The sequence below is a fragment of the Protopterus annectens genome, chromosome 10.part0 (assembly GCF_019279795.1).
Source record: "Protopterus annectens isolate FY-2018-M chromosome 10.part0, PAN1.0, whole genome shotgun sequence".
Classification (NCBI taxonomy): domain Eukaryota; kingdom Metazoa; phylum Chordata; order Ceratodontiformes; family Protopteridae; genus Protopterus; species Protopterus annectens.
The window spans coordinates 25344227-25360674 of NC_056744.1; the positions used below are offsets into that span (position 1 = coordinate 25344227).

The 16448-nt window shown below is 42.0% G+C and overlaps 1 protein-coding gene across 4 annotated transcripts in view; it reads right to left on the bottom strand.

The window, feature by feature from the left end:
* The window catches only part of ITGB4 (integrin subunit beta 4), a 1147860-nt gene that overhangs the window by 377365 nt on the left and 754047 nt on the right, over positions 1–16448 (bottom strand). For all 4 annotated transcript variants that reach the window (XM_044084971.1, XM_044084972.1, XM_044084974.1 and 1 more), the window contains exon 26: positions 15195–15343. In XM_044084971.1, the coding sequence (XP_043940906.1) occupies positions 15195–15343 (149 nt within the window). The remainder of the gene's footprint in view (positions 1–15194; positions 15344–16448) is intronic.

Here is a 16448-nt window from a genome sequence, read left to right on the forward strand (position 1 = left end):
GCGGACTGCTGAAATCTTTTCCCTGTGAAAGGAACCACTTGGCCACCATGAGATAAAACCTACACTGACCAAAACTAACCCCCCACCCCCCACTTAAATATTCCAACTCCGAGATCACACTACATTGAAGAAAGGGCAAAGTTCACCATGGTGGTCAAGTGGTTCCTTTCACAGGGAAAGGATTTCAGCAGTCCGTCCATTCTGATTACTGAAGTTTCAAAGAACTGGGATCGGGTAAGTGAGATTTGGTTAAATGTAATTTTGATGGGTCGAAGTAGACCCCTTTTTTGACAGCATGTACACCAGCTTCTTGCCTACCACATGCTTTCCTCTAGATACATCCTCACTGCAATGCTTTGGAAGTCTGCGTGCTAACATTGCTGCTTCAACAATCTGTCTTTCTTTATGAGTTAATTTTCAACATTCCTGCCTTGTTTACACAAGGCAGAATTAGTCCTCATCAAATTGCTGGTTTCAGTCAAACACTTCGCTTTACAAAAAGCATTCTTAAAATGGTGGTCATTTAAATGCTGGTTATGGATATTTCTATTTTAGTCTTGTTTAACCAGGTATGACCCACTAGGCCTAGGACCACTGGTCTAGTCAAGTGACTTGATAACAGTCATGCAATCTCAAGTCACAACTGAAGGAATCAGACATTAGTCTATGGGTTTTGGTTTGACATACAGCATTGTAGTGTTACATTCAATTGTGCAATATTGCACAACTAGGTGAATCATACATTTGTCAACCACAATAATCTGGTTGGGACAAGAATCTTGCACAAAACAGCACTAACTTTTTGGCGTTGGCTATAAATGTAGTAGCACAGGGCAAAGATCTTAACATAGACAATGGGGGTTTGCATCCAACGAAGACATGCATTTAGAAATTTTCAAATGTGTTAATTTTTTTTTCTTAATATGGCTTCTTTTGAATACATGTTTTCAATGAATTGTCTTGAAGTAAGCTTACCAGCTTATAACCCTAATTCTCTACACTGTACAACTACTGACAGTTTTACTCAGAGTAAGTGCTTGAAAGGTCAATCCTGGCATTCCATATGACAGCACTTTGATATCCCCCACCTCCATAAACAGCAAAACAGTCTTTAGCCAAGAAAAATGTCTAATGCAATTAAAAACAAAAAATTTCTTTCAGATTTGATTCATATATAACATTGCCTTTTATTTTTATCAACTAAAAGAAAATCACTTTTAGAGTTAGTGGGGCATTTCTAGATATTAAGTTTATTCTTGAAGGACTGAATATTTAGATAGTGAGACTAATCAGTGGCTTCTTCACTGAAAAAAAAAAAACAAACAACACACATCAAAAATACATGCAAACACACATATGCACACACAAACTCAAATCAAACACCATCCACCATCTGCATACCGCCACATCCCCCAATGGAGGCCCAGAAAATAAATATAAACAATTCTGAGATTCTACTTACCTCAGAGTGAGGTGTCTTTCAGGACACTGAGTTGCAAAAATACCTACCTGGCACCACACTCACATTACTCATAACTCTAAAAACCCATTCACACACAGTCATATTTCACACACCTACATACTAAAAGAAATGCACACGCACACACACACACACACACACACACACACACACACACACACACACACACACACACACACACAGACCAAACAAGAGAAAACTCCAATTGCTTATTCACTCACTCAAAGATACCCACATGCACAGAAATACATGCACAATCCAGACCCGCATGTAAAACACTATTTTTATTACATGGCGAACTCTCACATGCATGTATCTCACCTCTGAATTCCTGTTCCCTCCCCACACACAAACATGCACATGCAGACACACACACAGACACACACACACACACACACACACACACACACACACACACACACACACACACACACACACACACACACTTTATTACACAGCAAACCCTCACCTCTCAGTTCTTACAACACACACGGGCACACATTCAGGGACATGGATCCCTATCAGAAGCTTGAGTTTTCAGAAACTCGAAATTCATATAGTCAAGACCAGTGACGGTGAACCTTTTGGGTTCGGCATGTCAAAAATTTAGAAAATACCTTACTTGACTCTGCTTGTGTGTCACCCCCAAACAAACAAAAACAAATTAAATAAATAAATAAAAATAAATAAATAAAACAGCATGGCTCTCTATACATCAGGTATAAGTCTCAAAAGAATCAGGGACAAATCTAGAAATAAGAGACATGGACAGTTTTAAACTATTAATACTATTAATTTGAGACTGACAGAAAAAAATGAATGTGAACTAATATAAATTTTCTGAAGTAAAATTAGTCTATAAATCTAATTATTGTCATTATTAAGTGTAAAAAGGAAACTGATGATGTAATGATGAATGTTGTTAGTGCATATGCTCCACAAGTTGGGTGTGCGATGGATGAGAAAGAAACATTTTGGAGTGAGTTGGATGAAGTGGTGATGACTGTACCCCTGGGTGAGAGACTGGTGATTGGAGCAGATTTCAATGGATATGTTGGTGAAGGGAACAGAGGGGATGAGGAAGTGATGGGTAGGTATGGTGTTAAGCAAAGGAATGCAGAAGGTTAAATGGTAGTGGATTTTGCAAAAAGGATGGACGTGGCTGTGTTGAATATGTATTTTAACAAGAGGGAGGAGCATAGGGTGACATACAAGAGTGGAGGAAGATGCACGCAGGTGGATTACATCTTATGTAGAAGGGCCAGTCTGAAGGAGATTGGAGACTGTAAAGTGGTGGCAGGGAAAAGTGTAGTTAGGCAGCATAGGATGGTGGTTTGTAGGATGACATTGGTGATCAAGAAGAGGAGGAGGAGTGTGAGGGCAGCACCAAGGATCAAATGGTGGAAATTGAAAAATGGTAATTGTGAGGTGATGTTCAGGGAAGAGTTAAGACAGGCACTGGGTGGCAGTGAAGAGTTACAGAATAGTTGGGTAACTACAGCACAGCTAGTAAGAGAGATGGCTAGAAAGGTGCTTGGTGTGACATCTGATAAGAGGAAGGAGGACAAGGAGACCTGGTGGTGGAATGAAGAAGTACAGGCGAGCATACAGAGAAAGAGGTTGGTAATGAAGAAGTGGGATTGTCAGAGAGATGAAGAAAGTAGACAAGAGTATAAGGAGATGAGGTGCATGGCAAAGAGAGAGGTGGCAAAGGCTAAAGATAAGATGTATGACGAGTTGTATAAAAGGTTGGACACTAAGGAGGGAGAAAAGGACCTGTACCAATTGACTAGACAGAGGGATCGAGCCAGTAAAGATGTGCAGCAGGTAAGGGTGATGAAGGATAATGAGGGAAATGTACTCACAAGCGAGGAGAGTGTGTTGAGCAGATGGAAAGAGTACTTTGAGGGGCTGATGAATGAAGAGAATGAGAGGGCGAGAAGGTTGGATGATGTGCGGATAGTGAATCATGAAGTGTAGTGGATTAGCAAGGAGGAAGTAAGGATAGCTATGAAGAGGATGAAGAATGGAAAGGCTGTTGGTCCAGATGACATACCTGTGGAAGCATGGAGGTGTTTAGGTGAAATGGCAGTGGAGTTTTTAACCAGATTGTTTAATGAAATTTTGGGAAGTGAGGGGATGCCTGAGGAATGGAGAAAAAGTGTTTTGGTACCGATTTTTAATTATAAGGCTGATGTGCAGAGCTGTAGTAACTACAGAGGGATTAAATTGATCAGTCACAGCATGAAGTTATGGGAAAGAGTAGTGGAAGCTAGGTTAAGAAGGGAGGTGATGATCAGTAATCTGCAGTATGGTTTCATGCCAGGAAAGAACACTACAGATGCAATGTTTGCTTTGAGAGTGTTGATGGTGAAGTACAGAGAATGTCAGAAGGAGTTGCATTATGTCTTTGTGGATTTAGAGAAAGCATATGACAGTGTGCCTAGAGAGGAGTTGTGGTATTGTATGAGGAAGTCGGGAGTGTCAGAGAAGTATGTAAGAGTGGTACAGGATATGTAAGAGGGTAGTGTGGCAGTGGTGAGGTCTGCGGTGGGAGTGACGGATGTGTTTAAGGTGGAGGTGGGATTACATCAAGGTTCAGCTCTGAGCCCTTTCTTATTTGTAATGGTGATGGACAGGTTGACAGACAAGATCAGACAGGAGTCCCGTGGACTATGATGTTTGCAGATGACATTGTGATCTGTAGTGAGAGTAGGGAACAGGTGGAGGAGACTCTGGAGAGGTGGAGATATGCTCTAGAGAGAAGAGGAATGAAGGTCAGCAGGACTAAGACAGAATATATGTGTGTGAATGAGAGGGAGGATAGAGGAATGGTGAGGATGCAGGGAGTAGAGGTGGCAAAGGTGGATGAGTTTAAATACTTGGGATCAACAGTTCAGAGTAATGGTGAGTGTGGAAGAGAGGTGAAGAAGAGAGTACAGGCAGGATGGAGTGGGTGGAGAAGAGTGTCAGGAGTGATTTGTGACAGACGAGTATCAGTAAGAGTAAAAGGGAAGGTCTACAAGAGGGTAGTGAGACCAGCTATGTTATATGGGTTGGAGACAGTGGCATTGACAAAAAGGCAGGAGTCAGAGCTTGACGTGGCAGAGTTGAAGATGTTAAGATTTGCCCTGGGTGTGATGAGGATGGACAGGATTAGGAATAAGTATATTAGAGGGTCAGCCAGGTTGGAAGGTTTGGAGACAAAGCCAGAGAGGCAAGATTAATTTGATTTGGACATGTGCTGAGGAGGGATGCAGAGTATATTGGGAAAAAGATGCTAAGGATGAAGCTGCCAGGTAACAGGAAAAGAGGAAGGCCTAAGATAAGGTTATGGATGTGGTGAGAGAGGACATGCAGGTGGTTGGTGTGACAGAGCAAGATGCAGAGGACAGGAAGAAATGGAAACAGTTGATCTGCTGTGGTGACCCCTGAGCAGCTGAAAGAAGAAGATTAAGTGTAAAAAGTTGCCAGTTTTAACAGGGATTAAGAAGGACAACTGGGAGGAATGTAAAAGATCACACTCTTAGAAATACAGACTAATTGCCCTTTGCAGAAGTGTAACCACGAAGAGAAAACAATGTCAAAACTGCCCTTTGCAGACTCTATCAAAAAAGTATACAGAAATAGTCTTTGGGGTTAATAACTTCCGTACCTCTGCAGCAGTGTTGCTGAACTGGCTCCTGGGACAAAATAATTCAATGCACTTCACAAAAGCAATAAATGCAAAAGCAGTTTTATGGAAATGCAAGTGTTGCTGAACACTGATGTGTCATCCAAAATGTCGTGGCATATCACCTTTGACACAGGTGTCATAGGTTTGCCATCACTGGTCAAGACCATATGATCAATTTTCTGAAAACTTGAACATTGGTAAACAACAAAAAAATTACCTTTTGTTTACGTTTTTGCAGGGGGCAAACTCCCCCTACACCTCCCACCTGACGCTTATTATATATACCAACTCCTGAAATCAAAATGGGGAAAAGGGTAAATTCCCCGATCCTCAATGTTCTCTGATCGCCATTCAAAAGCTCTGAATTTTTGGAAACTTGATCATATGGTCTCAACCATATGAATTTCGAGCTTCTGACAGGGACCCAGGGACACACAAACACACATACACATACTAATACTCACACAAACACAAATTCAAACCCACCAATACTCTCACACATGCTAAATCTCCAGAAATCTGTTCTATGTAAAAATATAGCAGTTTCTGGATAAAGCAGTATTTACTTACATGCAAAGATCCACACTCATACACACATAACCAAAAAACTTTATTTGGTCAGTACACACACTCAACAAAAGTATGCTTGTGGGCAATGGACTATGATGAGCCAGCAGCACTTGACAAATGGAAAGAACAGCACCAAAACCACTTTGTTTCTTGAAACATGTTTGCCTGAGTGCCCAGATATGGCAAAATAAAATAGGATTTGTCAAACTTCAGCTGTATAAGACATATAAGCAAGGGACATAGTTTATGTGTGTGTTGCACTAGTCTTGCACAAAATTATATAGCCTACCCTAAAGTGTGTTACAACATTGAAAATTATACATAAAGTTAGTTACTGAGATGGGAAGGGGATCGTTTTGCTATGACCACACACCTAATGCTTGCATTTTTGTGTGTTTGGGTGCATGCACTCGTGTGTGTGTGTGTGTGTGTGTGTGTGTGTGTGTGTGTGTGTGTGTGTGTGTGTGTGTGTGTGTGTGTGTGTGTGTGTGTGTGTGTGTGTGTGTGTGTGTGTGCGTGTGTGTGTGTGTGTGTGTGTGTGTGTGTGTGTGTGTGTGTGTGTGTGTGTGTGTGTGTGTGTGTGCATGTGAGTGTGAGCACATGTGCAAGTTTGTGTGTGTGTGTGTGTGTGTGTGTGTGTGTGTGTGTGTGTGTGTGCACGTGTGCATGTGAGTGTGAGCACATGTGCATGTTTGTGTGTGTGTGTGTGTGTGTGTGTGTGTGTGTGTGTGTGTGTGTGTGTGTGTGTGTGTATGCATTCCTGCGGTTGTATTTGTGTCTGTATCTGAGTGTTTGTGGATGGAGATTTGTACACATGTCTGCACTCAAACTGTATATTTGATGTGAGCTCTTAATAGTAAACCTGATAAATATTTTCCCCATCATGAAAAGTTGGGAGTTGAAAATGACATTCTTAAGCAGATCATCATTTTGTTTCCTTAAATATGGTAACTTCTGTGAAAGCCATGGCTTCTCCTGACTCCTTGATTGTATTAATTGTGCTTTTTTCAACACGTGTTTCACAAAGAAATTAAATGTGAATTTTTCAAAGGGAGGGGGTTGGTGGTCTTTATACAGTTTTGCCCTCAGCCATAAAACTGATTATTCTGGAGATTAAGTAGGCTCTTTTCCAGTAAATCTTGCAGAGTTTCCTTAAACTGTGCCAGTTTGTCTTTTTGCAAGACAAAACCCTAAGAAACTGCAGTAAAGATTGATGGTTTCCACACCAACCCCCGAGCTTTCCAAATGAGTGTTTGAGCAATCCTGTGGCTGAATGGATTGAACAGACTTGGAGGGCCTTGACAGCTACTGCTAAAGTGAAGGCATTAAGCACAATAAAGTACTAAGAAGCACTAACATATCTCTCAACTTCTTAGAGCAAGAAATCTGGACAAAGCCATCAATAATGGGGGGACAAAGGCCCAAAAATAGGGACACGTTTTAAATGTTGCTCTTACAAACTTAGAAATGTGATAGAATAAAAGGCTTTGCATTAACATGAATTTTCTGATGGGTATGAAGTCTGAAACTCAAATGTCTGTTGTTATTTTCTGACTTAAACACTCAATGATTTGCCAGTGATTTGCCAGAAAACCACAATTTTATGAGAAATGGAGGCAAAAATCTGAACATTCTGTGAAAATCTATACAGTTGAGAGGTATGAAATCACTCCGGACAGTAACATAACCTTTGCTGTACATTTGAATGAAAATCTAGGGGGTGGAGTACATCATGTTCCAGTACCAGAACAAACATTTGTCACTTGAGTTGACTGTTGGGGAATACAGGTGTAGCTGTGAGCTAGCAGAGGATGAAGTATTTAAAATGGTTGAGTAAGTCATAAAAAGCAAAGGCATCATACGAGTGAGCTGGAGGTGGGCAGAAAATAAGGTTTGGGAGCTTAAGTGCCTTTTAGAATGTAACATGTTTTTGATGCTAAAGGGTAGGGTAGTTCATTTACAAAAAAATGTTGAGTAACGTTGAGAAAAAAAACATCTAAGCTTGTTTCCTGCCTTTCCTGTAACTAGTCTAGTCCAGATACAGATTTGCTGTAACCAGGACTGTTTGTAAGCTTCTGAGCCCCCAAAGCCTTTCTGTGTTGGAAGGAAGCCATCTAGCTTATCAGAGGGAGTGGTAAGCACTAGGTAGCCTATCTACCACAAGAGTGGTTTCTGGCCCAGAAATTGTAGTTTATTGGCTGTTTGGGCAGTTTTTCCACCTCTTTCAACCTTCTGGTTTAAAAGCCCCCGTTTGCACTTATTTCCCACCTTTCCTGTAACTGGTCTAGTCCAGATACAAATATGCTGTACCCAGGACTGCTTGTAAGCTTTTGAGCCCCCCCCCCCAAGCCTTTCTGTGTTGGAGGGAAGCCTTCTATCTTATAAGTGGGAGTGGTAAGCACTAAATAGCCTATCTACCACAAGATCCAGGTACAGATTCTTAGTTTTAGCACTTGAAATTGCTTAGTCGTGCTCAGCACTTGTTCAGAACTTGTTGTTAGCACTAAATAAGATACAAATTACTACAGCACTCAACCTTCCTCTTTACCTAGAGGAAAACAGTTTTTGTACTTACTTTCCTCACTTGCTTAAAAAAACAGCTCTTATACTCACTTTCCTCACTTGTCTATAGGAAAGTAGTTTTTTATTCAGGCATGTCCAAGGGTTAGCTCCCAATGTTCTCTCCTGTCTATCTCTTAAATCTGGGCATCTTGGGTCAATGTAGCAATTGCCTCATGTACACAGATACCCCTCTCCTCCTACCACCCAACACCTCAACCTGTGAGAGATGCACTTATCTAGTCAAACCAGAGGTAAAGCTCTGCCCAACCAAGACTGAACTTGACAGTCAAGAGGAGAAGGTAAACACTTGCACGCCACCACACTCATCACATAGTCCCACTAAACCTACACCACCAAAATCCACACATAGAAACACAAAAACATTCACAGAGGCTCTCAATAATAATCTGCTCAAGCAATAGAGACCTCCAAAGCAGAAATGCAAGCATCCCAGCTGAGTGCTGCCCCTATGACATCTCAGATGCTCAGGTAAGAGCCGCCCTCTCCAAAGCAAAAAACACAGCATCAATGGGACCAGACAGTGTCCCGGGCTGCATCCTACATGAACTCCAAGAAGAACTAAACCCAAACATAAAACTACTATTCAATCTCAGCCTTACTACATGATATGTACCCAAAGAGTGGCGTACAGCAACAGTGGTCCCTCTCCACAAAGGTGGTGCCTCAACGGATCCTGGAAACTATCATCCCATAAGCCTGACTAGCTTGGTCTGCAAAGCTATGGAAAGGATCATCATGGACCTCATAAATAAAGATATTGGGGACCTACAGACACTGGATCCTACCCAGTTTGGCTTTGTTAAGGGCAGATCCTGCCTCTTAAACCTGGTTGATTTCTTTGAAACAGTCACCAAGGCCATTGACGAGGGGAAGGTGGTCCACACAGCCTACCTGGACCTCGCAAAAGCCTTCGATACAATACCCCACTCGGGCATTATAGATAATCTCACCAGCTTAAACATAAACCCCTATGTCACTAGATGGGTTGCAAACTGGCTCAAGGACAGAACCCACATGGTTAGAATTGCTGGAGCCATGTCAGACTCCAAACCAGTTACAAGTGCCATCCCACAAGGCTCAGTTCTGGGACCTCTCTTGTTCAGTACAGGCCAACACGGAAGGACTGTGGCTGACCAGGTTCGCAGATGACTGCAAACTGGGCACCATAATCGACTCTCCAGCTGACACAAGCATCCTACAAAAGGGCCTCATAGAAACATACAACTGGTGCCAGAGCCATGGCCTCAAGCTAAATGCCAAAAAGTGTATAGTCATCCCCTTCGGCAAAAACAAAGTGCCCACAAATTACCACATAGATGGTAATCCATTAAGTACGGAAGAAGTAATTAGGGACCTGGGGACCCAAGTTGATAGCAATCTCTCATTCGACAACCACATGGCCAAAGTGGTTAGAAAATCATTTTATATAGCCCACCTAATCATGAAGGGATTCACATCTAGATCAGGGGAGGTCATCATGCCTCTTTACTCATCCCTCATCAGGCCCATAATTGAGTACAATGCCCCTTTTGGGATGTACCTTACCAGACACCTTCAGCAAATGGAAAGACCCCAAAAGTACCTCACCAAGAGGATCAAAGGGCTCAAACAGATGCCATATGCTGCCCGGTTAAAGAAACTCAAGCTCTACTCAGTGGCATACCACCTGCTCAGAGACGATCTGTGCCTGACGTATAAAGCCATGTCCAACCCGGAATTAATGGACATGCTGCACCTCAGAAAATCCAAATCCCATCGAGCTACGTGCTCGAGAGACTTGAACCTCAGCACTGAAATAAATAGGACATGCTGGAGGGACAGATTCATAACCCAGAGGCTCCCTTCACTCTGGACTAAAATCCATTCCAGGTTAGGCAGAGTCCCTCACTGACTCTCTTCAAGAGGAATCTTGATGAGTGGATGGGAGATCGTAGATTTACTCAGGGTATCACTTCTGTGTCACTGTTAGACAGATGCACAGTATACTAACTTCGAAAAAGGGCATAGCAAAAGTCATTTTAAAATGGGTGGTGAAAGCCAAACACACTCTGGCTAGGCTTGTAAATGCCCTAGGGCAGATAGCCTAGTATGAACCTATGAACCTCCACCCCCCCCAACACAACCCAAATGAAACATAGTCCACAGACTCAGTGTGCCAATAAACCACAGCCCATAAAGCAAAACAACATACCCAACACACTAGTCATAGGTGACTCTATAGTCAGGCACACTGATGTCCCACTCACCAGGCTAAACAAGGAGAAGGTTACTGTCAGCTGCCTGTCGAGTGCCAGGATCTGCCACATAACCCACGCACTCAAGTCACTCCACAACAAGTACAAATATGACTCTGTCATTGTCCATGTTGGTGTGAACAACCTGAGATGTACCTCCCTGGACTACATGAAAAGAGACATGGAAGAGCTCTCTGATCTTGTAGCCCAGGCAGGTATGACCCTAGCCCTGAGTACCATCCTGCCATCGCCCAGAATGATACCACAGTACAAGGACAAAATGATTGACTTCAACAATTGGCTAAGCTTCTGGTGTCATTCAAAGGGAATCCAGTATCTGTCTGCCTAGGACGACATGGTCGACAGACCACGATGCTTTAACAGAGATGGCCTGTACCTGTCACCCCTGGGATTCTGCATACTGGCTAAGTGTCTTGCTGCCCCTATAGTGCCTTTTTTAGGCAAGGTTCAAATGACAAATTCACCACCATAACAGGAACAGGTAAGCAAAAACTGACAGTAATGCTACTCAATGCTAGAAGTCTAAATCTCAAAATGCACTCACTCGAGGCACTCCTTAAAATGGAGAACATCGATATTTGTGGAGTGACTGAGACCTGGTTCAGGCTCTAGAGAGCACCCCTGTATTACCAGGCTATAATTCATGCCACACTTTTCGGCCATCTAACCTGGACCAGAACACCAAAGGTGGAGGTGTGTCCATATTCATTAAGAATATCCACACCTCCAGGCCAGTTGTGCAGCATAATGCATCCGAGGTTATCCAAGTGCAACTAACTCTGGGCAAAGCTGCAATCCAAATTGTAGCTTGCTACAGATCCCCCACCATGCCCCAGGATTCCCACTCCTCTTTTCTTGATATACTGGAAAATATTAGGGTTCAAGCAAATACCCTAATAATGAGCAATTTCAACTACCCCATTAACTGGGAAAACTACTCATGTACCAACTCCTTTGCTCAACACTTTCGGGAATTCATAAATTCCAATGCCCTGGATCAACTTATCTACACCCCACCATGGGCAACAACATCCTAGACCTAGTCATTACCAACATGAGTGACCGGTGTTCCACACCTGAAGTCAACTCCTCACTGGCCAGATCCGACCATAACAGTAAATAGTGATCTTTTTTTAAATAGCTAAGGCATCCCGCCCCCACCCACCATTAAAGAAACCACGGTAAAAAATTTCTCCAAAGCCAACTTCATGCTTCTTAAGACAGAAGTGGCGAACTTCATGACACCCATGCAGATGGACAATACAGTTAAGACTGCCGAATCCTACACAAGTGCACTCTATAAACACTTCCACAAATGCATGGATTGTGCTATCCCAAACAAAACCAAGATGCTATCCTCCAAAAAAAAGGAAGCCAATCTGGTGGTCCCCTGCCATAAACAAACTGTACAATAGAAGGAAGAAACTGTTGCAAAAGAGAGTAAAATCCCATGAGTGGAGGAGCTCCCTGGTCAGCTGAGTCAGTAAGAAGCTGAGATCCCTTACAAGAGCCTCCAAAGCTAGCTACGAAAACAAAACTGCCACTGATTCTAAGGGCAACCACAAAGCATCCTATAGCTATGTCAAGAATCTCAATGGCAACACCCAGATCTGCTCTGAGTTACAGCACAACGACATGAAAATTACAGAACAAACTGATATTGCCAACATCCTGGCAGATAGGTTCAGTGCTAACTTTACCTCCCTCTCACCCCCTAAAGGGCCCATATCTATACAGGAAGAATGCATACTCCCTGTAATAACATCAATGCAGATAAAAGCTGTAGTCTCTAAAACCAAAACCACAGCATCCATGGGACCGGACAACATCCCAGTCTGTGTTTTACATGAACATCAGAACGAACTGGCTCCCCACCTAAGCACCATGTTCAATCATAGTCTCACGTCAGGCTTTGTGCTCACTGAATGGTGCACAGCAACAGTTATCCCACTCCACAAAGGGAGAGCCACTACTGAACCTGGGAACTATCACCTTATTAGCCTGACGAGCCTCGTTTGCAAGGCCATGGAACGTATCATCATGGAACTCATAAACAAAGACATTGGTAATCTCCAAACTCTGGACCCCAACCAGTTTGGGTTTGTGAAAGGCAGATCATGCCTTCTGAACCTGATCGACTTCTTTGAGGCAGTCACCAAAGCCATAGATGAGGGTAAGGTGGTTCACACAGCCTATCTTGACCTCGGCAAGGCTTTTGACACCATCCCCTATTCTGGAATTATAGCTAAACTCACTAAACTAGGTATAAATCCCTACATCACAAGATGGGTTGTCAACTGGCTCACTGACAGAACCCACACTGTAAAAGTTGCAGACTCCAAATCTGACTTCAAACCAGTGACAAGTGGAGTACCACAGGCTTCAGTCCTGGGACCTCTCCTGTTTGGTATCTACTTCTCTGAAGTACAGGCTAACACAGAAGGCCTCTGGCTAACGAAGTTCACAGATGACTGCAAACTAGGAGCCATAGTCGAGTCCCCAAATGATGTGGACATCCTACAGAAGGGCCTCACTGAGACAGATGCCTGGTGTCAGAGCCATGGCCTCAAGGTCAATGCCAAAAAGTGCACTGTCATCCCCTTTGGTAAAAACTCTGTACCCATGAACTACCACATAAAAAGCAGTCTACTTAACACTGAATGTGTGATAAGAGACCTTGGGACCCAGGTGGGCAGTAGTCTCTCCTTTGATAGTCACATCGCCACAGTAGTCAGGATGTCTTTCTACATGGCACACCTCATCATAAAAGGTTTCTCATTCAGGAAAAAAGAGGTCATTGTTTCCCTCTACTCGGCACTCATTAGACCCATTATAAAGTACAACACCCCTTTTGGAATGTACATCACAAGACATCTGCAGCAGCTGGAAAGGCCACAGAAGTACTTCACAAAGGGGATTACTGGCTTCCAGATGCCCTACACTGACCATCTCAAAAAACTCCAGCTTTACTCTGTAGCATATCATCTACTCCGAGGTGATCTCTGTCTAACATATAAAGCTATCTTAAACCCAGAGCTGTTGGACATGCTACACCTAAAGAAATCCCAATCCCTTCGAGCTACATGCTCTAGGCACCTAAACCTTGTCACCACAATAAACAGGACATGCTGGAGGGATAGATTCCTGTCACAGAGACTTCCCATACTCTGTAACAAGCTACCCAGCTATGTCAAGCAACGTACCTCATTAGCACTCTTCAAGAAATATCTTGATGAATGGATGGGAAATATGAAATACACCCCGAGTATTACTTCTGTGGCTCTGTTCGATAGGGGCACAGGAAATTAACTTTCTTGAGTGGCGTAAGCCAGGGAACCTTGTTGGCTAGGCTTACTTAGGCCCTTGGGCCGATAGCCTAGTACCTACCTATGAACCTATGACCCTATAAAGTTTGTATGTTGGTGACAGATATGCAAAGTAATAGGTTGTATCAATGCATGCCTGCATTATGTTATTGTTAGAGGTATAGACAGTGGCCACAATTTGCTGGACATAGGCCATTTGTGGGAAGAATGCTTATTAGATTATGGCAGCACGAGTGGATAGAGAAAAACAGGCTTAAGAAGTTACAGGCACACTTTAGTCAATTACAGACATTAAAACAGAATGTTTTGAGACAGTAAGAAAAGGACAAGGTTGGAGCTATCCAGAAGCGCCAGTGTTTGAACTTCTGAACAGTAATGGTGTTTCAGTTGCCAGAAATAATGAGAAAGTGCCAATGAAGGAGTGACAGCCAAGTGTAGATGCTGGGCTAAAAACAGCACTGTTTTAGTTTTGGCATAATTCATTTAGAGTTTTTTTTTTTTTTTTTTTTTTTTTTTTTTTACTGAAGCAGTCAGCAATGAGAATAAAAATTTAAAGTTTGACTTTCAAGTGTGAGATTATTGATTGGAATGCACAGACTGACAGTATATGGGTAAACTATAACCTTAAGGATGAAACATCTAAAAGTAGGGCAGTTCGGGAACAAAGTAAAAAAAAAAAAACAAACAGGACCCAAGAATGATCCTTGGGGGAAGACAAATAATAGGTGGTGTGTGGAGGACAGCTTGTTTAGCATACAAGATCTCCATACAGTGTTTTGTGAGAGGCAGCTGAACAATGGCTAGGTGTAAGAAAAGGAGGTGGGAGACAAAGCCAAATGCATTCTTCAAATTCATAAATATTGCATCTTTGAGCATTTTGTAGTCATTATTTCAGTATACAGCACATCCGTAAGAGCATTTCTACTCATAGCATTGGTAAGGTGAATGCTGTGACCAGTCCTAAATCCATGCTGCTGGTAACAAAACAGTCGTAAAAGTTTGTAGCTGTAAAAAGCTGAGGGTATTGAACTTTCACGCAGTTTTGAAAGTTGAAGTTGCAAGGACATTAAGGCAATGGCATCACTATTGCTATAATTTCATTTTATGCTTCACTTTATGTAAAACTTGCACCCAGGGCCACATGAATTTCTTGAGAATAAGAAGTAAAACTGTCTTAGATGTTCCTCTATCATTAAGTAAGTCCACACTAATCATGGTCAGGATATATTACTGTTGTAGAAACCAAGAAAGGCTGCTAGAGCAATCTCTCTCTCTCTTTCATTTAACTTGAAGAAAAAAACTACCTTTCCATCTTTTGCAGTCAGATCACGAGTTCGATAGGTGATCTGGGTACGTCCATCCTCAATAATATCACGAATTATGGGGATCTTTGCCACTTTGTCATGGCGGTTATAGGTGTATGCCGGCTGAACAAAGGATATGATGTTTTTGGCTGCACAGAAAAAAAAAATTAAAAATAAAAAAATACTTCAAACTGAATTATTAAAACTACAACACTGTTTAGTTTGATGCACGACTGGCTTTCAAGCTCTTTAGTACAGTTCATTTTCACTGCTGTTCCCTTATGTTGAATACCACTGCTAAAGGAGCAGACAGGATGAAATAGATGAAACTGCCTCATTTGGGTCACAGTCAAGTACCACCTATGTAATTCTGCTGATTTCTTAAAGCTGTGTAACTTAAAACATGTATATAGGTACCAATCAAGGGATAAATGACACCTAAATTCAGTTCTAGAAGATAAACTAGGCAGCATTGCTAATAAACACAGTAAATGTTGGGTTCACATAGTGTTGAATGTCAACAGAAATACAAACAGTTTCATGTATCCTACTAGGTCTTTCTTCCACTTTTTTAAATTACTATTCTCTGCTTGTTTTACCTTGTAGATAGGACAGTCTGAAAAAAAGAAAAAAGTCTGTTACCTTATGGCTGTCTTACGCAAGACTGGATATTACAGGTTGTGTTTGCAATGTGTCATCTAAATTTTTTGCTTTGACTTGTAAAAAACTACAGTACCAACTCTAGTACTGCAACAAAAATATGTGGAAGTCTGAGTACACATGACCATTCTCAAGTTTGTAAACACGCTTTTGTACTGCAATACAAGGCATATACGCCATTTTTAATTTGCAAAGCTTTTCTGATACATCTACTGACATGAATAAAACTCTTGTGTTCCTATACTTGTACTCCAGTAACTAGAAACAGCATAAAGGTTTTTGAGAACATGAACTCTCCAGAAATGACAAAACCATTACCTTCATTTTACAAACCCACGTCTCATACATTCATTGAAAAAAGATTGAGAGAAGCGAGACATCCTTCTCTAGACTGGGTCCTGCTACTTGGAACCACCTGCCTAATGACATCAAAAATCTAGAAACCATTAAATGCTTAAAAGATGGACTCAAAGACCATCTCTTTACGGAATCTACCTGCAACTGCTACCATGACAACAGTTAGGTAACTTACCATCCTGTATATCATGAACAACAGGACTCATCTAAGAAACTTTTCTCACTCAAATACCATGT